This window comes from Gymnoscopelus microlampas (assembly GCF_963454915.1).
Source record: "Gymnoscopelus microlampas genome assembly, chromosome: 11".
Lineage (NCBI taxonomy): Eukaryota > Metazoa > Chordata > Actinopteri > Myctophiformes > Myctophidae > Gymnoscopelus > Gymnoscopelus microlampas.
Genome location: NC_139948.1, coordinates 8,499,831 through 8,522,892, shown reverse-complemented (window position 1 = coordinate 8,522,892; position 23,062 = coordinate 8,499,831). Strand labels below are relative to the sequence as shown.

General features: G+C 43.1%; 1 protein-coding gene across 2 annotated transcripts; it reads left to right on the top strand.

Annotated features, from left to right (window-relative positions):
* Positions 1-1,780: 1,780 nt before the first annotated feature.
* Positions 1,781-22,333, top strand: hlfa (HLF transcription factor, PAR bZIP family member a). Of its 2 annotated transcripts, none has more exons than XM_084072391.1 (4): positions 1,781-2,251; positions 6,051-6,461; positions 19,907-20,121; positions 21,712-22,333. In XM_084072391.1, exons 1-4 carry the CDS (start codon positions 2,128-2,130, stop codon positions 21,925-21,927), a joined length of 966 nt encoding a protein of 321 aa, XP_083928517.1. In that variant the 5' UTR covers positions 1,781-2,127; the 3' UTR covers positions 21,928-22,333. The 2 variants fall into 2 exon arrangements, with proteins under 2 accessions (XP_083928517.1, XP_083928516.1); XM_084072390.1 differs by having other exon boundaries at positions 19,904-20,121.
* The last annotated feature ends 729 nt before the right edge of the window (positions 22,334-23,062 follow it).

Sequence of the window (23,062 nt, the reverse complement as noted above, 5' to 3'; positions counted from 1 at the left end):
GGATACGTGTCCATTACTACATTTTCAATTCCGATGCAGGAAAGTGGTAACCTGACTAGCCAGATGAGGGCGGTATTAAACAAAGTTGTGTCGCAAGCTTCTTCCATTTGACGGTGTCAGGTTAGGAAAGTGGAGGGTTTGTACAAAGGACAGATTCCCCTCAGTAATCAATAGCTCTGATAAAAATTCTCGGATATTGGCGGATTCCAGAATAATCTTTTATTACCTCGGCAAAGGTTAGTGAGCAATCGCTCTGTAGAAAAGGCTTACATAATACCCTTTCCAAGTCTTGAAGTTATTAGCCTTTGGTCGTATAAGGTTGAACTTGATAAATTAACTTCTTATTCTCAATCTCATTACCGTACGCTCTATACTTATGACGTTCAGTGGATCCATCGCATGAGGAACTCGCTTGCCAAAATAAGCTGATCTACAAGTTGTCAAGGCGGTGCGTACCGACACGTTGCAAGCTTGTGTATCTGTCCATTTTGAAGTGTGATGATGTTTATGGTCTCAGGTTAGAGTTCCCGGTTGACTTTTATGGTGTAAAATGGGGCGTGGTCGTGGATGATCTACACGGGAGCGCGCTCGTGACTGTCATAAGCAAAAATGAGCTATATGTGTTTTGTGAGCGACAAGCACAATCTAACGTGTCATTCCCCAAACACCGTGTACTGCCCTCATTTGTGTGTATCGAAAATACGCTCGCCTTGTAACTTTATTTACATGTTATTTACGACCAGCTTACTGAATCGGGCCCATTACTCTATTGTCATGTGATCAAGACGGATCCGTCCGATTCTTCATATTCCATCCTGATTGGTGAATTTCGCACATGGCCCGCAATAACCTGTGCTCCGACGAGCACTTTTTCTAGTCTTAAACTGTATTTATTATATTTTGACACTTGCTTTGGCAATGCAAACGTATGTTTTCTTATGCCAATAAAGCTCCTTTGAATTTAATTGAATTGAAGTGGTTATGGCCTGGGAAATGGATGTTAATTATAGTCAGTGTATTGTAAATTGCATCTTGTAGTGCATGTTATATTGCATATTGTATAGTGTAGTGCTGTAGGCTATATATTCTATATTGTAGCCTACGGTGTATATATTTAGGCAGCCAACACTATAGTAAGGCGACTTGGGTTTCATTGATTGATTGATGTACTTTATTTAGTAAGACATGAGAACAGTACATGACAGTACATAACAGTACATGGAAGTACAAATTCACAATACAAGGTCTACTAAACTGGAAAGCTCATTAAGCACTAAGCTTGTTTAAGATGAGATCCCCATGCACACAAATCATGATGACATATAAGAGACAGACAGATAAACATGATACTATACAGGGTGACTTTATTTGTTTAATTGTTTTTTGTTTATTGTTTGTTTACCATTTAATGGTTCATTCATCATAATCACAGCGAGACCACGCCTCCTCCGTCCCTCTCGCGTCCTACGAAAACAGTACTCGCCTAACGGGACACACACACGCACGCACGCACGCACGCACGCACGCACGCACGCACGCACGCACGCACGCACACACACACACACACACACACACACACACACACACACACACACACACACACACACACACACACACACACACACACACACACAGTACGATCCTAAACCAATGAGATACGGTCCCATACCTCGGGGGCGGGGCTGGGTCTAATTTTGACGTCACAGGACCACAGTGTCCGCACATGGAGAGAGGGACGCTCCTCCACACAGTCAGTAAATACAGACAGATAGACAGACCGACAGACAGACAGAACGAACACTGTACAGCGAGCAAAGCACAGAGTACAGCACACACACACTCTCACACACAGCACAGTACAGTACAGAAGGAACAGTACAGAAGTACAGAACAGACGCCCTCATCCAACATCAGTCACTGAACGGAGCTTTTATCAACGTTCGTTCACGGGGTCCGTCCGTCAGGGCCGAGGAGAAAAGGGAGCTGGTTTTTTTCCCCTGGAGGATTTTGGACGGCAAAATAACAACTTTTATCTCCCTTTTTTTTCTTTTTGCGGGGGCCCTTGTGAGCTTCTTGCCCGTGCCCCCCGGACTAAAACAAAACAAAAACAATAATTAAAACATAATCATGGAGAAAATGGCCAGACCTCTCCCGATAAACCCAACTTTTCTACCGCCGCCGACGCACCACGGCGGCGTGCTGAAGTCCCTGCTGGAGAACCCGCTGAAGCTGCCCTTCCACCACCAGGAAGGTATGTGGTGTCGCTCTCTCCTCCGAACGAGGGAGCCTTGTTGCTTAGCGCAGGGGGTTGTTGACCGGACTGGTGAACCGTGGGTCACGGGTTCTATCGCGACTCGGGGCGCTTGCGTTGACCGGTCGTTTACAGCATTAGTGTCAGTGATAATACTTGTATTACCATGCATTATATGAATGTACTGTACAATATTATAGCGATCTCGCGAAAGACCCGGCCGTAACTTGCTCCTCCAAGCAAGCTGGCTCTCCTGGCCGTTACTTGTTGTACCTGCCGGTCTTGCCGAGCTGGAGACCGGGGTTCGATTCCAGCTTGGAAGTGCGAAAACGTTACCTTGGTGTCAGAAGGGGGATTGTGCATTGATGCGTATTGACCGGTGCAATAACCCATAGTGTAGCCTAATATCACTGTTTTGACACTGTTAAAGCAAGATTAATACTATTCTAATTTAACCCCGAGAGTGTGCTAAATTCATATACATTTTGCACACTCTTTTTATTGCACACTTAAATGAATACCGAGGACATTGAGTCAGTCTAGTGGGGTTTGCTGGCTGTGATGGTCATTTTATCTTGATTGGTTGTTTATCAGTAAACATTACAACACAGTCTGTCTTTGACAGATATAATAGTCCAACACAACCGCAGTGAGGGCCAGCGAGAATAACTGTTAAAAAAAAGACCCTTCTTCCCTTATTTGTTGTTTGTTTTATCTCTTTGTAAAAAAAAGAAGAAAAGGTATCTGGCTTTTAAAAGTCTATATATGAGATTGATATATGCATATTCCGGTGGGAGTCATATTCATATATGGGGCTCATATGTATGTGTGACTGAAGCATATTCAAAGCCATAGGTGGGTTTGACAGACTTGACAGTAATGGCAGTGAATAGACTGCATGGAGTCTAGGTTTTATGCAGCTTCATTCTAGGCTAGGGTCTCTGAAGGGTATATTGTCATTCCGGCAGCTGTCCATAGAGGGCGCCGTCTCTTTTAAACAAATCAGACTGGGGCAGCTTCTGTTGATAGTGACAGTTGATTAGCAGGTAATGAATTACAAATAAGTACAGGGGGTCCATGGGGAAATGTTTACAAATAAACATACTTAGTTAAAAACATTATGTTTAAATAATATTTCATAAGTCCATCACTATAGGCTCTATGAACAGCAGCCATATTATCACTTCCTTCACAGGTGTTACCAGTGATACTAATGAAGGCTCTGTTCCATTTAGTGTAGCACAGTAGTTCTCAGATTTTTGAATTTCAGATTTCCACGACCCCCATAACTATGTGAGTGTACAAATGGAACCAAATGGACCCGTAAGGGTCCATTTGGTTCCATTTGTACACTCTCAGAGTTACACACCCGTAAAGGGCCATTTGGGAGTGTTTCCAGTGAGCCAACATGCACAATATCAGCGGTTACATGGCGGCTTTCCGACATGTCGCCTTTCCGACGTTAACGAACCCTATACCTAACCCTCACCCTAACCCTAACCGCACGCGGAAGCCACTAGTCGGAGTGGCGAGATGTCGGCATGGAAGACGGTTACCATATCAGCACCCTGACTCCGTCTGACCAGAATGGAACAGAGCCTTCATTAGTATCATTGGTAACACCTGTGAATGTCTTACAATATGGCTGCTGTGCATAGAGCCTATTAAAGGTAGTGTAAGTGATGTGTATTTTTTTTCCTAAAAAGGTAAACGCTTGTATACGTCTGTTCTGATAGTGCTCATCGCTATAGAGTGTTTGTTCAGTGACAGGGGTCTCCTTGTCTCTCCAGCTCTTTAATAAACAGATCATACATGTTCAGGTGGGTTGCGAAATGTCAGCCAATCAAGAGAGAATGTTCCTTCTCTCTTCTGATTGACAAACAGTTGGTATCCTGCCCTGAACATGCATTTTCTGTTTACTAAAGAGATAGAGAGATGAGGAGGTCTTGTATCGGTATAGTATTGGTACAGTAAATTGGTCTTGAATCTGATTTGGAGTGACATTAAAGTCTTAAATCATACTAAATCATACACAATTGTTCAAAATGTGCCAGCGGTCCAGAGCTGGAAAAAAAAAGTTAGAGAAACACTGCTCTATATGAAGGGTGAATGTATATTGTTTTTACTGATGTACTGTAAGCATTAATGTAAACATGAACCCTATAGTCAATAAACAAGGTAGATAAGCACATAAATAGTGTGCAGAGAGAACAATGTAGTGTCTCAAAGAAATGAGCCTTGCATCTGTCTAACAACGTGCTATCTAAACAACATTCAGTGGTGGAAAAAGTACTCAAATGTTTCACTTAAGTAAAAGTATCAATACTGCAATGTAGAAGTACTCTGTTAGAAGTAAAAGTCCATAATTAAAATTTGACTTGAGTAAAAGTACAAAAGTATTGGTATCCAAATGTACTTAAAGTACCACAAATGGCATAGGTTTAAAATAGGGCTAAAGTGGTTAATGTATGTTTTATAACGTAATAATTTATATTTGCAAAGTAACTAGTAACTAAAGTTTTCAAATAATTGTAGTGGAGTAAAAGTACAAAATTCGCCTCCGAGATGTAGTGGAGTAGAAGTAAAAGTATTGGAAATTGGACATACTCAAGTAAAGTACAAACACCTCAAAATTTTACTTAAGTACAGTACTTGAGTACATGTACTTAGTTACTTTCCACCACTGACAACATTATGTACATTTGAAACTATAGGATTCCAGGCAAACAATGAACCTAGCATCTGTTGAAATAACATGCTATCTAAATCGCATTCTTAACATTTGTGGTGGAGAAAATAAACACACAATCTATGAAACAAAAACACGAGTACAAGTGATTTGTCTGCATAGTAGTCATGTCTTGGTCAATGGCTGGCGTCAATGGAAAGGTGTCAAGAAAGGGTACAGGGAGGGTGAAGGGCAATGGGAGTGAGGTGGAGTCTGAAGAATGGAGGGGAATGGAGAGTTTGTTCCAAAGTTTGGGAGCCAGGGAGAAGAGAACCCCACATGGGGGTCAGTGGCCTAATGCATTTTTGTCACTGTTGGGCAAAAACCTTGTATCTTCATATTTCAACTTTTTATGTTTTTTTTTGTAAATCAATTCCCTACTTCGTCATACAGTGTCACTCAGAAGTAGCAAAAATAGTATATTTTTGGCTATTTTTGACAATTTTTGAAAGTGAACGTGGTAGTTAAAAAACATTTTTTGAACCAATAAAAAGTTTTAACAAGAGCTTGTGACTAAATGATAACTACACTGGATCCATTGGCACACGTTCCTTTTTTCAATGTATTGAAAAGTAACCATTTTGGACACCCGACAGCGACAGTATCAAACTGGAGGGTGGGGGGGGGGGGGTCCTTTGAAATGTATTGACAAAAAAGGTTAAGTATCACTGGCTGCTCTCCCAGTGGTGTCAGTTCAGCAAAAGCTAAGGTATTGGCAAGGTTAGGGTTGCCAACTCCCAGAGAATAAAATAAGGGACACTGCGGTCCACGCGGCCGAAATGCCCCCCGAAATGCATAGAAAACTATGCATTATACCTATAACACAATACAAACACTATGGTCTTACACCTGCATTAGGCTGCTATTGATGATTTTTTTATAAAAAAAAAAAAATCTGGAGCCAAGTTATGGCACCTGCCATTTTGATTGATTGATTGAATGTTTTATTAGGCAAAAAAATGTAAGCAGCACAACATTTATAAATACTTTGTCTAAAAGGTCCGTCCAAAAAAGTCCTCGCCATACCTTGCCGTAACCAATTGACGCCCCTGTCGCTCTCCATTGCCACAGGTCTGGTGAAAGAGAAGGAGAGGGAGATCAAGAAGCTCGACGATGAGAGCGGCACCGGCAGCCACCCGCAGTCGGCCTTCCTGGGGCCCACCCTGTGGGACAAGACCCTGCCGTACGACGGCGACAACTTCCAGCTGGAGTACATGGACCTGGAGGAGTTCCTGTCGGAGAACGGCATCCCCGCCAACAACGCGTCGTCCCAGAGCCACGGCAACCGCCCCAACAACAACCCCCAGGCCCCCCCGCCCCCACAGCTGCAGCGGCATTCCCCTCCTCTGCAACAGGCGGCGCCCTCCTCTACGCCCGCCGCCGTCACCAGCCCGTCCGTGGTGGACCTCAGCAGTCGAGCCGTTCATACCGGCAGCACCATGGTGGCGGCCCCCAACTGCCAGCACAGCCCCAGCAGACCCGGTAAATAATGTTCTTACACACACACACACGCACGCACGCACGCACGCACGCACGCACGCACGCACACACACACACACACACACACACACACACCACGGTAATATACATGCATGTCCTTTTCTGTGACACAAGTATGCTCTTCAGTTAGGCCGTGACCCCCCCCAAACTTATTCATATTTGAACTGGGGACCCCCATCTGATAAGCACTTAGAATATAGGAGTTGAGGCATTCAACTCTTTTGTCTCAGTTCCACAGATAAATATTGTTGCGAGGCGTTAGATCGGCTAAATATGCTAAATAGCATATTTATATCGGCTAAATATGCTAAATAGCAGTTATTGCTATTTGCTACAATATCAAGATAACAATATCAAGAACCCCCAAATGTATATGTATTTGGCTGCGGACCCCCCCATCTGAAAATATGTTCTGCCAGGGACCCCCAGAAGAGACGCTTTGTGTTAAAAAACGTTCTCAATTATTCCAAAATGTATTTTAAATAGCAGAGGTACACGCTCGCAGCGTGACACGAAGCGATGCGAGCTTGTAGATCTGCTATTTTTGAATAGCCAAATTGTACACTAATGGATAAAGTGGTTAAAATGAAGCTGTGTAGATATTGCTTTATTAACTGCTTTTTCTGGGGACCCCCTGGAACCCCCCCCCCCCCCCCCCCCACTGCTGTACTGTACCTTTTGCCGGAGGACCCGGTGACACTGGCTGTTGCCACGGTGATGGCGAGATGATGCGTGGGCGGCGGTGGAGACAGACAGTCAGCCAGCAGAATAGCATTATGTGGCTGATTACAGACCGCGGTGCACAGTGACCGAGTACATCTACTTGAGTACTGCACTTAACCCATTGAATCCGGGAACGCAACGCTGTGTCATTTTTTGATTTCTTTGGCTATTTGAAAAATAGCAGATCTACAAGCTCATAGCGTGGATCTGCTATTTTTGAATAGCCAAAGAAATCTTAAAATGACAGAGACGCCATCCCCGGATTGAATGGGTTAAAGGAGCACTTCAACCATTTTCAACCTATCTTCATATAATTGGACCTCACTAATGCTCATTAAAATAAGAGTACCGAAGTCCTGACGTCAGTCGCGCTAACCCCCTGGGTCACGAAATGTGTCGTTTATGATATTGAGTTTCATTTGATAACGTCTGTGTTTAGAGATTTTTTTTCCTACTCTTTGGATAAATTTGCACCTTTTCCCCGTCAGTTGATGCTTCATATCCATATAATAAAATTGCGGGGCTGAATTGTTTAATTCTATTACACAGACACAAAATATAAAACAGGGATTAACACATTCCCTGCCATTGACGGAAATTTCCGTCATTTCAAATCCAACGCTTGACTGCAATTGATGGAGATTTCCGTCTTTTAAAAAAAAATCATCCCATAAATCCCATAAAGATTCATCTATGTTATGAGATGTAGGAAAGCACATCCATTCTTCTATTTTTGATGAAAACGTGCAATATAAACTAGCCATAATCAACTGTGTGTGTGTGTGTGTACATATGTACAGTATTTGTCTATTATGCGATTGAAGATAACAGTAATCGTACAACGTTTATTGGTGTGTTGTTTAGGCCAGCGAGTATGCTCCATTATGAGCAGCTGTTTGCTCACAATGGAGCGTGCAGCAGAACTTATCGCCTTCCGCAAACAGGTCATTTTCAACACCGGGAGCAAGGCTTTTGCATGACAACCAGGGGAGGGAACAAGTTGTTGCTGTTTGCCTTGCACCCTTAATCTCTGTTCCCTAAGATGTTATCTCTCCCTCCAAGTACTCTCTGACCTTCACCCAAACTATTTCCAGGGGCTGTTTTTTCCATTTGCCTTGGCTGACAAGCGTGACTCTGTGTAGACCACAGCTGAGCCTCGCAGAGCTGTTGTTTGCCTCGGATTTATACACACAGATAGTTGTGCCGTGGCGTTCTGTAGCGCTGGACTTTGGCGTTACTGACTGTACTAGGCTAAAGTTCGCTTACAGTGTTGTAATATTGCGTTTTGGGAAACCACCAGGTGATGTTATGAATATTTGGGAACTTTGGAAATGTTCTTTTAGCTAAGCCTACTTTTGTCGTACGACATATAGAGAATATATAGGCAATCTACAAGCCGATCTGTGAGCTTTTAGATTGGTTATTTCTGCTACTTTTGAAAATGTCTAAATTGTTAGAAATGTTTGGGGAAAAATAACATTTTGAGAATTTCTTTACATCTTTTTTTTTGTTGCCTATGACATGCCAAAAATGATGGATGCCAACCGGTTGAAAGTGGCTACAATTTTAACTAATCTTCAGCCGATGTAATAAATCTGCTCGCCTGTTTAGTCTGCAGAACAATTTAGTATAAGTTGCACAGCCAAAATGCTGTCATGACAATTGACAAAAACATCATGTTCAGCCATTTGTCCAAAAATAGTGCAATTTACTTCAAACTCCAATTGTTATTTTTCTGAGCTATAATCCTAAATATCGAAGATTGGTAGGGTTCAAACTTTTGGAATAAAGAGCAATAGTCAAAAAAGAATATGTTCCACTGTAACGCAAGCGTCCTGCTTGCTATTGCTGACAGATAAAAAGTCAAGTAATGGTCTTACATTTGGCAACATGACCATTGAATTTTCAGTGACCTTGAAAGGTCAAATGTCACTGGTCACACTGGAGCTCACCTGGTGTTTGCTCTGTCCAAAATGTGACAAGAGAAAAACAACACAAGGTTCAACTGTCTTTTAAAAAGCATCATGTCTGTTTGTTGGCATCCTATTTTGCGTTTTAGCCAAGTGATTGTCTGAGTGGGGTCCGGGGACCCCCAGGGGTCCTTGAGGGGGTTCCAGGGACTCCTGATCAAAATGAGTTAATATAGGATCAACATCAAAATCAGTTCAACCACTTTCATCCTATACGGCCTTTTCAAAATAACCGTACAAGCTCACAACATGTCGCATCTTGAACAACTCTTGTTCAAATGTTTTACATTTTTGGAAATATTTTAATCTTGTGTGGGGGTCCCTGGCACAAAATAGTTTCTGATGGGGGGGTCTGCGCCTCTGAGGCCAAATCCATATTAATGTGGGGGTCCGAGTTTGAGAGCCACTGACCTAGCCAATCTCTCGTTTACTGATGGACACAGAGCTGTGGGTTTGTGACAAGTATAAATTCAAGTCTACAACAACAGATGGAAGAAATAATTTAATCATTTCATATTGTATTTATTTGTTTACATTTTTACACACATTTACCTGATATGCCTGGGGTCATTTCGTTTGGGGAGGCACACGTTTGACCTGGCCTACGGCCTTTGTGGTTTTTGGCAACAATGGAGTCTCTACGTCGTGGCTCTGAATAACCCGCCTGGGTTTTGAATCAAGTCCGTCTGTGTCGGAGCGGCTTTTCTGAGCGGTATATTTATCCAAAGTACCGTTTCCCGATCGGTTTCAATGGCCACCCCATCAGAGCCGTTTAGGTCTGCAGCGGGCCTGAGAAAATAACTCTCAAGTACAAAGAGTGCTTGCACACACAAACACGCACGCACACACACAGACACACACCTCCCCCGTCCAATTTGATGTGGCGCTGTAAAACCTCAGCCTCCCCAAAGCCATCTGTCCTCCGGCGGGTAAACAAAAATAGCTGATCTATAAGCTCACAACACGTCGCGCTGCGACGTGTTGTGAGCTTAATAGATCAGCTATTTCCGGCACCGCCGTACGCCAGACTATAAACCCCGGCCGTAATACTACACGGCACCGCAGATGAATGAAGCCACGCGTCCGTCGGTATAGGCTAGGACGGTACATCGTATCCCCCCAGCCTCGCACATCCGCGGCACGGCAAACACGTGCTCGTGTGCAAAGATCAGATCAGACCGAACACCTTGCCCCCCCCCCCCCCCCCCCTGTTTATGTCATTTTCATGTGGAAAAAGGGACACAATCAACCCGAGAGAATCTGAGGCGTCTCTTCTCTCTTCTTCTGCAGCAGCAGCAGTGTGTTGAGCAGTGGTGGAAAAAGTACTCAAAGGTTTTGCTTAAGTAAAAGTATCAATGCTGCAATGTAGAAGTATTCTGTTAAGTAAAACCCCGAAATTCAAAATTGACTTGAGTAAAAGTGCAAAAGTATTGGTATCAAAATGTACTTAAAGTACTAAAATGTTTGAAAATAGCAGATCTACAAGCTCACAGCGCGTCGCGATGCGACGCGCTGTGAGCTTGTAGAACGGCTGTTTTCAAATAGCCTAGGTATAAAATAGGGCTGAAGTGGTTAATTGTTTTATAATGTTATAATCTATATCTGCAAAGTGACTAGCAACTAAAGTTTTCAAGTAATTGTAGTGGAGTAAAAGTACAATATTTGCCTCTGAGACGCAGTGGAGCAGAAGTAAAAGTATAGACATTTGGAAATACTCCAGTAAACTAAAAGTGCCTCAAAATTGTACTTAAGTGCAGTACTTGAGTAAATGTACTCAGTTACTTTACATCACTGGTGTTGTGAGCCATGTGAGGGACACACATTGCAGGCGCCGCGCTGCTAAGGCTGTGTACTGGAGCCTTGTCACGGCATGGTCTTCTGCAGTCCCCCCCCCCCCCCAGCAAATACAAAGGGAACTACACTTTTAACCCATTAAGGCCTGAGGCGATTCTTAAAAATGTTTTCTAAATCCTAACAGTTTTTTGAAAAAAATCCAAAAAAAAAATGTTTCAAGATTTAAAAAAAATAGCAGATCTACAAGCTGCCGCGCTATGAGCTTGTAGATCTGCTATTTTTGAATAGCCAAAGAAATCTAAAGTGACACAGAGTTCCAGGTCTAAATGGGTTAAAGGCCCCAACGTGGGATTGTTTTGGTTGCAGAATTGTATTTATATCGAGGGGAAATGTGCGATTGGGAACTTTCTCATAAAAAAAGACTAAAAAACAAACATAATGAAAATAACATAGGTATAATGGTACTCCAGTGGTTACAAACTTTACCAGTGTAAACAAACCTATTTTGAAGCCCCCCCCCATCCCCCTGCCCCCCATGCAAATACACAGTAGTTTAAGTAAAACATGCATCTGTTCATGTTGTGATTCAAGAGCTGAGTCAGTCAGCCAGAGAATACAAACATGTCTCTATACGGCTGTTTGTTATCTTGGGTGGACCACCGATTGGACCACCTTTATCTCTCTCTCTCTCTCTCTCTCTCTCTCTCTCTCTGAGTTGGATTATTGTAATAGTTATAACACTGTTATCACACTGTTATGCATCGTCCTTACTAAATCCTAACCGTAGGGGTCCTTACTAATGGATAAAACAAAATAGGATTCTCTCTCTTTCTCTCTCAATCCATCCCTCCCCCCTCTTCCTCTCTTCCTCTCTCTCTCCATCTCTCTCTTCCTTTCCGCTCGGCCCCTGTAGCTTGCCAGAGCGAGCATGGGAGCGTCCTCTCTCTCTCTCTTAGCTGAGAGGCACAGTGTGTTCCGTGTGTGTGTGTGTGTGTGTGTGTGTGTGTGTGTGTGTGTGTGTGTGTGTGTGTGTGTGTGTGTGTGTGCACACACACACACATCACATGGCTCTGGCCGTGCTCCGGTCACATGCGGGCAGCCACAATATTGAACACAAGCTTGGGAGTACTTCTCTCTCTACAGTACTCAAGTAAATGTGCTTAATTACTGTCCACCACGGGGATGTGCTGCTGGCGCTTACAGACTGAGGTGGGCAGGAATTAAGAACATTTACTTGAGTAGTGTAATTTACCCATCTATTTCAAATATAGTGAAAATACCCAATCTGCTATTTGCACTATTATTAGTATTTTTCAAAACGCACGCGCGCGCACACACACACACACACACACACACACACACACACACACACACACACACACGGCAGCGGGCCGTAGGGGAGAGGTTAAAGGTCGTGTTGTGGTAGCGTTCCTTCCTTCATGTGTTGCAAAGGGAGGCGGGGGGGGGGGGGGGGGGGGGGGGGGGGTGTGAGGCTGTTTGGTCACAAACGTAAAAGCGAGGGAGATGATATGCCACCTCAAACACAATGCAACATGGGGTCATGCCTATATGTTCCCTCAGTTTAGGGTATTAGGTTTGGAGTTTTTGATTGAAAAAAAAAAACGCCTTCTAAATCCTGACTTAAGTTTTCTGAAAAACTTCTAAAAAATTACAACAAAATGTATGTTGCTACATACAGTAACAACAAGAACCCCAAAAAGTTGTTCCCGTCCTGAAAGGCATAGTTACAAATAGGGGTTCCCGCCCTAAATGGGTAAAGTAATACACTAATGCTAAAAGGATAACACAAAAAGCCCTGAGGGCTTGTTTCCATTGTGGTCCTATGTGTTCAAGATAAGGTAACAACAACAACAACAACAACACAGATAGTAACAACATTCAAATAAGTATTTCCAGACCTCAGTGTATGCCACATAATATGTGACCCCGGCCCCTGGTCACAGACTTAGATGTGGAGATATTTGGTCCAACAACACATCAACCCCCGGGGCGCGAGCTGCAAAACAAGCAGGGGATGCTTGGCATTCCCGGACAGAGAGGATAGGTTACCTGGTTGCGACATGTTGCTGTACTGTTTGTGTTGTTGCACAGGCGAGCTTTTCTCAAGCTAGAAATTGTCAAGTGGTTGTTTTGTAGCACCTTTCAATACGGAGGCTTAAGTAGGCTCTGTGCACAGCAGCCATATTGGAAAGAACTCGGGCCTCTTCCTTACTTCCTTTGCAGGTGTTACCAGTTATGCTGATGAAGGCTTTGTTGCATTTAGTGTAGCAAAGTGGTTCTCAAACTTTTTTAATTTCAAGGACCCCTATAACTCTGAGAGCGTACAAATGGAACCAAATGGACCCTTACGGGTCCATTTGGTTCCATTTGTACGCTCTCAGAGTTACACACCCGTAAGGGAACCCCTTCAAGCAACCATGAGGGTCCCTGGACCACACTTTGAGACCCACTGTTGCAGCAGAGTGTTTCCAGTGAGCAAGTGATGCGCGATACCAGCACCCTGACTCTGTTTGACCAGAATGGAACAGAGCCGTCATTAGTATCATCGGTATCACCTGTGAAGGAAGTACTTACGTTTGCTTGCCAGACCAGCGTGTTCTTCTTCCACAGTATAACTTATCAGAACCTTCTGGAAAAAAAAGTCCATCAACTGCTGATAAATGTGTTATCAGGACAATTGGGGGAGGGGGGAGGGGGAAGGGGGGGGGGGGGTCGTATCAGGGCGAGGTGGGGGTGAACTTTGTGACGTGCAGCTCCTATCATCAATAACAGTGGAACATACCAAACACGGCCCCATACCTGTGTGTTCTGTCTGTCTCTCTCTCTCTCTCTCTCTCTGAAAAGGAGAGAGAGAGAAAAAAAAGAAAGGCTATTTAAAGCTTGTGAGAGAGAACTGCCTTTTGTCTTTGCTTTCCCCCTCTCGGAGTCTGGCCAGCAGAAAGAGGAAGAACAGGCTTGTTTGTTGCTGCTGCTTAAGTTGGGTCACACCCAGGGCAGAGTTCCATACATTTCCCCCCCTGCGCTGGGCTCAGCGCAGCCAGGATATGGCTGGCTGTACGCCACTGCTTAAGCCTCATTCATACCTCGCCGTACCAGGGTGTGTGTCCGCCAGGCCCAGGCTCAGGCCTGTCACAACTATTACATAATGACCCCACACTGTAAACCTGGCAACCTTCTTTCAAAATGAAGTGGGAAATGCTAGAGCTACCAGCATAGGCGGCGGGTGAGCCTGACAATTGGGAAGGCTATATTGACCAATGTATACACAGTGCCAGGATGAACTTTGAAACGACTGATCATGAAATATTAACTAATAATAACTATACAATAGTATCAGAAAGGATAGATAATAACAACACAACAACGTTTCTGTTTCAAAATCAAAAGGGAGGACATTTATTAAGACCATAATGTTACTACTGGACAATGGAATTATCTGTGCAATTTGCAAATCAGTAGTTGCGGGCGGCGCGTAGGAATATATATTTCAAGATCTCTCGATCGCTCTTGAAATAGGCTATACAATCCTTGGTTTCTGTTGTGTGTAAACAATAATAGCAATTCAAAGCAGTTGTCCTCCAAAACCCACCTCCAGTGGCTGTCATCAGACCGGAGGGAGCGTGCGATGATCACGGCACCAGAGACTGCTCTTGCTGACGCAGCTGCAGCCCATCAAGCCTAATTTATGCTCCACCCCGCGCGCAGAGAACGGCTCAAGAATAGCAGACCTCCAAGCCCACAACGTTCGCATCTGCGACGCGGTTGTGCCTTGAACAGTATGTCAGCTATTGTCGGCACGCACCTCACTAGCCAACACACAGAGGAGGTTGAATGCACTGAAACCAGAGCTCCCCAAAACAACAGGTTTGGGGATATGTTGGGAATTGATTACATGAAGCAGTCACCTGTGCGTCCAGTCTCAATGTTTGTAAATAAATAATTGGTCTGTATAATGCTGCGCACATATATTATATATAATTTGCACAATCTCCAGCATAACATTTGGGAAGGCATAGCCTACCCTAGCCTTCATTACCCGCCGCCTATGGCTACAAGCTTCACAAAGTATCGCGTCATGACGTTTTGAAAGTATACAATTATTAAGTATATGTAATTTCTTTGTATGTAATCCATTTCTAACCCATTTCAGTAATACGCTTTTTATCACAAAAAAAGGCAAGCAGGAAGTTCAGTGCCAAAAACCCAATTAAATCCTCAATCGTAAGCTCGACTGGTTAGTGAGCTCGTAGATCCAATTTCTTGTAGGCCATTTTCAGCGCGTGACACACCGTTGTGTACATTTAAGCATTATTACCTTAATCCCCAGCTTCTGTCTCAGGTGTTAAATCTATATGGATGAGGCTGGCTGCAGTCTGACATAATCCGGCTCTTAAAATAGCCATTGGTGTGCATACAGTATGTAGGTAAGAAAGGCTTCTCTCTCACTGATGCCGGCTCGAGCAATACTTTGCCAACAAACGCAGCAGTAAAAAAAGTATTTCATACATGTATGCACTGGCCAAGATGCAGGATATTTCACAAGTGCCATGGACAGAGCAGGATAAAACACAACAAACCATACAATAATGATACATTGAAAACATACCTGTACACAACATCACATTGTACAAGTACAATAGACCAGTGGGACCCCCAGGGAGGTCCCAACATTATTATTATTATTATTATTTTATTTTATTTTTTTGGGGGGGGGGGGGGGTACCCAGATGACTTTTATTACCTTTTTAATACCCCAAAAAAGGAAAAGAAAAGTGTCAAATTTTCTTTAAGAAAGAAACATAAAACAAAAAATATAAAAATAGCCTCGCAAAGCTTGTGAGCTTGTAGATCTTCTATTTTCACAATATCTGTGGAATCGAGTCAAACTAAATTGAATGCCTCAACTCCTACATTCCAAGCGCTTGTCGGGGTGGGGGGGGGGTCCCCGGGGGGGTCCCCTGTTAAAATATGATTGTTTTGGGGGGCCTGAAAAGGTTACTGCAGTAGACCACTGAGGCACAACTCAGTTCACCGCAAACTAGACGTCAGAGCAGGAGCAGCTATTAGTAATCATCAGGAGTTCAAGGTGAATGACAAGGGGTGATTATGCTAGGCTTGCTATTTTGTAGAGGTCGAAAGGTTGGACCCACACTGTCTGTTAACCCGTTTAGACCGGGAACGCATCTGTGTGTCATTTTAGATTTATTTGGCTATTTTTTGAACATTTTGAAAATGTGTGCAAATCTTTGAATATATATATATATTTTTAAGAGAACATTTGTAACTTAAATCTTTGCTTCTAGGGGGGTCCCTGGAACTAAATATTTTTTGTATCGTTTATATATTTTTCAAAAAAATAGATTTTATTTTTAGAATCGGCCTCAGGTCTTAGGTGTGGGGTGATCCACTATGTGTCTTAATTGAGCCCTGTAAGAAGCTTGCTGTCTATTTGTGTGCCCTACGCTCCTGTTTTTAAATGGCTTCGTGATTAGCTTCGCCTATATCTGGCATGGCCCATCTATTATGTCTATTAATACGAGCTGTGTTAAGTTACTTATGTCCTGGAGTAAGTGCTGGAAGAAGCACACAGGTTGTTTTTACTTTCAAGCAATACCACAATGTAGAAATATAACAGAATATATTTCAAGTAGAAATCCTGCGTTTCATTGCTGTTGGGTGGAAACCTTATGTTGAAAAAAACATAAAAAGTCGAAATATTGCCCGACAGCAACGATTTGCAATATTACTAGAGTAAAAGGACAATATGACAAGTATTCTCATCAAAATACACTTAAAGGGCAAGACCACTTTGGTAGAGGTTTGGGTTGTAGGTGTAGTTGCCTTGCCATGACGTAACTCAAAAGGTGGACTAGATATCAAAAATAATTGTTCCATCGATTAGAAATTGATAATTCAAAATATGCTCCTCATTGACTTACATTGTACGCTGAAACAGCTCTCAAAGTCACTCTTTTAGCTCATAAACGAACGCAAACAAAGTTGATTCAGATCAGACAATATAGAACATCACAAAACCCAGTACTGTTTTTTTTAAATAAAAATGTTATCTTCCTGTTGATTTTACTATTTGAAGATCCGGATCCATGGATCCAGTCCGGGTTTTCTTCATAATAGAAATGGCAAAATCAACAGGAAGTCAATATTTTTATAAAAAAAAAAAAAAAGCACTGGGGTTTGGTGATGTTCTATATTGTCTGAATCAACTTTGTTTGCGTTGCGACTTTGAGAGCTGTTTCAGCGTACAATGTACGTCAATGAGGAGCATATTTTTTAATTATCAATTTCTAATCACTGGAGTAATTACTTTTGATTTCTTGTCCATCTTTGGAGTTACATCATGGCAAGGTAACTATACAACACAAACCTCTACCAAAGTGGTCTTGCCCTTTAAAGTAGGCAGAATGGCCCATTTCACAACGCTGTTGTAGATCTGCCATATTTCTTGCTATTAGGACAAAGTATATATAGGGCATAAGTGGTTACATTCTATTCCTTTACACAGAGTCACTAGTGAAATTTGCACTTTCCTTTTAGTCTGATAACGATCGCAACCTTTTTCTGGAAGCGCCTTCTTTGCTTTGAGTAATGAACCTGCTTATGTTGGACGGAGACAGAAAACTCTGCTCTGGAATCTCACTCTATTAGCATCGCAATCATTTTAACCACTTTAACCATATTTTATACTTTGGCTATTCAAAAATAGCAGATCTACAAGCTCATAGCGCGTCACTTTGTGCCACCCTATGAGCTTGTAGATCTGCAATTTTTGAAAAATCGAAAAATGTGTGCAAATTTTGAATATAGTATTTATTATTATTTCTTTTTTTGAAAATGTTTAACTCAAATCTTTGCTTCTGGAGGTCCCTGGCACAAAATATTTTTGAGATGGAGGGTCCCCAGCCAAATACATCATGGGGGTCCTTGACATGGGGGTGTGTAAACAAATATCACATCGCGACGCATTGTGAGCTTGTAGATCGGCTATTTTCAAATAGCCAAAGTTTAAATAGGGCGGAAGTGGTTAATATCATATGTATAATACTAATCTACAAAGTAACTCGTTACTAAAGTTTTCAAATCATTGTAGTGGAGTAAAAAGTACAATATTTGTCTCTGAGATGTAGTGGGGTAAAAGTACCTAAAAATGTTACTTTAGGACAGTACTTGAGTAAATGTACTCCGTTACTTTCTCACCACTGCCTTTATGTTGTGTCTTGCAGTCAGGAGAAGATCTGTTTGTGTTGCTTGTCAGGTGATCCTAGCCCTGCGTGGAGTGGTATTTTAGTGAGGCAACGGCTTGTGTAAACACACCATTGAGTCATTAAGCAGGTTAATTGATTAAAACTAATCCTCCTCTGCTGTTTGACCTGCGCCCCCACCATGCGTTCCCTTTGTTTACAAAGCTTTTTGGGCAAAATCTTTACGGGCAAAGTGCAGTTTCTGTCCAGAAACTGAGGAGGGGGGTGGGGCGGGGGGGTTACATCTTCTTACCCACTTCAGCCCTGTATACTTTGTTGTACGGCAAACAGCGAACATGGTAGATCTACAAGCTCAAAATACGACACGTTGTGAGCTCGTAGATCTGCTATTTATGTAAATGTATTTGTTTTATCTAAATATGAAAACACCATAGGGTTAATGTTGTTTAACACACACACGCACACGCGCACACACACACACACACACACACACACACACACACACACACACACACACACACACACACACACACACACACACACACACGTAAATACGTAATAAGAAACATACAAAACGTATCAGACAGTCTACATTTCCCAGAAGGAAACGCATGTATTTAATTCCGTCTGATCGGAAGCAGGGATTAAACATCACATTGAATGGCCAGAGGAAGGGGGGGATATCAAAAGCAGAGGCATGGATCCCCCCAGGCAAATCCAGCCGTGTTGACGGTCATTGCAGAAGGCAAAGTCCAGACGGGGACATATGGTCTTAAAGTCATTTTAAAGACCACATGTGACTGTGTGAGATGAGATCAGCTGATGACACACACACACACACACACACACACACACACACACACACACACACACACACACACACACACACACACACACACACACACACACACACACACACACACTGCCTTGAGTCCACGTCACTGTTTCTCAACGTCTGGTCCCCCAGGGGGTCCTTTGCGGGTCTGTAACTATGACTTTGACCGGTACGGGTCCATTTGGTTCCATTTGCACAGAGGATTTTACAGTGTAGAGGGGGGGGGGGGGGGGGTAAAGTGTCTAATGGGGGTCCATGGCCCAATGCATAACAAACTGGGGGTGGGGGGGGCGGGACATGAAATTAAAAAGGTTGAGAATAACTGCATGTTTCTAAATCAACCGCTGAGCCTGCCCTGGTTGTAATGCCTGTGTGGCATCACCGCCTGGTGGTTGTCTTGTGGAACTGCAGCATGCAAGGATTTCAGGAAAGGAGTGGCTCTCAGATTGCCTCAAATGTATATTTATTTTGCCGTGGAGCGACCTCTCTCTTTTTCTCCCTTTCTGGGAAAAAAAAAATGATGGGGCTTACACAAACAAAATGGAATTTCACCCACTTCTTCTTTAGACCAGTTTAAATGTGAAAGCTAAGGGGTGACAATTACCATCCCCCGGAAACCGCAAATGTCGCACCTGGAGGACATACAGTAAAACAACATTCACAGTAAGAAAGTAATAGCCTTCTGGTACTTTTAATTCATAAGCGCACGGACAGAAACGGGAGATAGACTCCTGCCCTATCTCCTATCGACAAGCCTTCCTCAGCGTGTATTTTGTTTCCTACTGTGGACATACAGTAAAACCTACGTAACCCGTTTTTTAACACGTAGTGTATGCATGTCTCCTTTTGTCCCGTGTCCAGCAGCAATGCCGTCGGCCCGGGACTCCCCCAGTCCCATCGACCCAGATTCCATCCAGGTGTCGTCCGGCTACGAGCCGGACCCCGCCGACCTGGCCCTGTCCAGCGTGCCGGGCCAGGAGATGTACGACCCCAGGAAACGCAAGTTCTCCGCCGAGGAGCTGAAACCGCAACCCATGATCAAAAAAGCACGCAAGATCTTCATCCCCGAGGGCCTCAAGGTAAAGTAGGGCAGCGGTTCCCAAACCGGGGGTGCCCAAATTATTTTTTGGGGGGTCCCCAGATGATTAGCTTGTGTTCTCACTCAACACAACCCAGCATACAGTATAAGTGTATACAGGGTATCTGCACATTTCTAAAGTTACAATTTAATGACCTTTAAGACCTTTTTTAATACCGAATTGGCCAACTTGTCGAATATTATATAAGAAAGAGGCAAACATGATGAAAATAGTCGATCTACAAGCTCACAACCCGCATTGGGAGGCGTTTTGAGCTTTTTTTTACACAATATTTATCCGTGGAATCGAGTCTTAACTAAATGTAATGCCTACAATTCCAAGCGCTTGTCAGGGTGGGGGGGTCCCCAGTTCAAATATGATTATTTTGGGGGGTCACGGCTTTGGGAACCCTTGAATTAGGGGGGTGGGATGATTATGGATTTAGACAGTATGATTTATAGTGAGAGAAATATTAACGGTTTTACGATTATCAACGATTAGTACACTATTGATGTATAAAATCACATGAGCATTTGTAAATTTGAGGTTTTTGTTGTATTTGCTTTTTGTTGTTGCTGCCTTTCACAATACAAATAATACAGCAGCCAAATAATGCTGTGTAGCCAAATAATACATACAACATAACACATACAAAATAATAATAATTTAAAAAAAAAAGTATATGTCTTTTAAATCTCAATTATACTGAGCCTCTACGATTAATTCATTGTGACGTTTAAAATTGTGGTTAATAGTAAAAAACAGTTAATGTCCCATCCCTAAGGTAAATAATCTTAATAGCCAAACAATCTTGGCCTAAGCAAGAGATTTGGAGTTAAGAGTCTTGCTCATGGACACTTCAACACAAAACCGGGGCCGGGAATCGAACCTGGGACCTTCGGTTCCCCCAGGCAGCCTCTCTGCCCATTTCAGCTCTGGCTGCCCTAATAATATCAGTTTAAATATTATTAGGCTGTCACTTCCTGTTGGGAATTAATCGCCACTTCCTTTTGTCTTGACACAACGCTGAGGACGGCCGATTAGGTTTGCCTTTCTAGGTGAGGCAAATAACCCATTAAAAGCGGGAAAACATCGGTGTAATTTTATATTTCTGCGTTGGCTATTCAAAGATAGCAGATATACAAGCTCACAGCTGCGAGCTTGTACATCTGATAGGTTGCTCTATCATTTATCATTCACCTTAGGCTTTTGATCACACCGTGTATGAGAATCGGATCCTTCAACATCTGCTATTTTTTAAAAGATTTTTGGGGGCTTTTTCTGCCTTTATTGATCGCAGCAGAGGTCGTCGGGAACGGGAGTCGAACCTGCGACATGCTGTCAGGCATCAGAGCCTATATGTGGCATGCGCCTGGACCGCTAGGCCAGCGGGCGCCTACATCGGCTATTTTTGAACATTTTTGAAAAATCTTGAAAGTGTGAGATCTACTGATGTAGAAGGCAAACTCATGTGTTTTCATTCTGTTCTCATTGTACTGTAGGGCCGTGCACCTTGAGACTGTGTTTCGGAGAGCGTGTTCCGGGGGATTTCTTTTTCTCTCTGCCCTAACACTATACTTCTGGTCGCAGGACGACAGGTACTGGGCCCGTCGCAGGAAGAACAACGTGGCGGCCAAGCGGTCGCGGGACGCCCGGCGCCTCAAGGAGAACCAGATCGCCATCCGCGCCAGCTTCCTGGAGAAGGAGAACGGGGCGCTGCGCATGGAGGTGACCGACCTGCGTAAGGAGCTGGGCCGATGCAAGAACGTTTTAGCAAAGTATGAGGCCCGCCACGGGCCCCTGTGATGGGCCCTCGCTGCGCCACGGGCCCCTATGAGGGCCTCGCTACGCCCCCAGCAAACCCCACCCTGTCCCTGGAACCCCCCTCCCCAACCCCACACACAACCTCTCTTAAAGGTGTTGTAAGTGATTTGTTTTTGTTAAAGTAAGTGTTAAATACATAGATCTACTCTGATAGTAATTATTGCTACAGAGCAGAGATTCTCAGCCTTTTTCATTTCAAGGACCCTCAGTTTGATATGCATTTGATACAATTATTTTTATCTGTGGGAATCTATACTGTAAAATCTTCAGTGTTAATTCAACAAATGGACCTGTGAGGGTCCATTTGGACCCCACAGGTGGTCCCCGGACACAATATTGAGAGCCAGCGCTATAGATGTTTGTTCATTAACAGGGGTCTCCCCGTCTCTCCAGCTCTTTAGTTAGTAAACAGAAAATGTATTACCAGATTACCAAAGAGCTGGAGAGACGGGGAGACCCCTGCTGCTGAACTAACAGTCTACTCTATAGCAATGATTACTATCATAATATAGAGCTTTAACTTTTAATGAAAAAACCTTTGTTTTAAGCACAAAAACATGACTTACACCAACTTTGACCACTTCCCCTGAAGCTTGAAGGACAATGCCCTCCCCCCCCAGAAACACAATTCTATATGATTCTGGTATTAATAATTGTAATTTTTAATTGTTTAGAATTCTGTCATACATAAGCTTTCTCATGTGTTTGTCTCCTCTTTGTTATTTTCGTGTAGGCTACCCGTCATAAAAATAAATAGTCTCACACGCACACGCACACACACACACACACACACAGTATAAATATATATATATATATATATATATATATATATATATATATATATATATATATATATATATATATATATATATATATATAGTATATATACTGTATACATACTTTACTCCTTCGGTCTTTCTAAGGAGTTGATGAACCTCATGTTGAAAATGAGGCCATGCTGTTTCGTACCCCGTTTTCTTTTCCTAACGTACGTTCCGGAGCGAGAACTTTTCCTCACTCCACTCCCAGCTGTACTTTAAAAAAAAACGAAACGAAATAAAACAAAAAATCATGCTGTGAGCTTCACCTCTTTTCGCTAGCAAAGGGTGTGCGTGCG

Bases quoted from the DNA above. Each gene is read 5' to 3' on its own strand.
- hlfa (XM_084072390.1), top strand. From the start codon at position 2,128: ATGGAGAAAATGGCCAGACCTCTCCCGATAAACCCAACTTTTCTACCG. The intron at 2,252-6,050 runs GTATGTGGTGTC...CCATTGCCACAG, and splicing joins GCCCTTCCACCACCAGGAAG to GTCTGGTGAAAGAGAAGGAG. The intron at 20,122-21,711 runs GTAAAGTAGGGC...TTCTGGTCGCAG, and splicing joins TCATCCCCGAGGGCCTCAAG to GACGACAGGTACTGGGCCCG.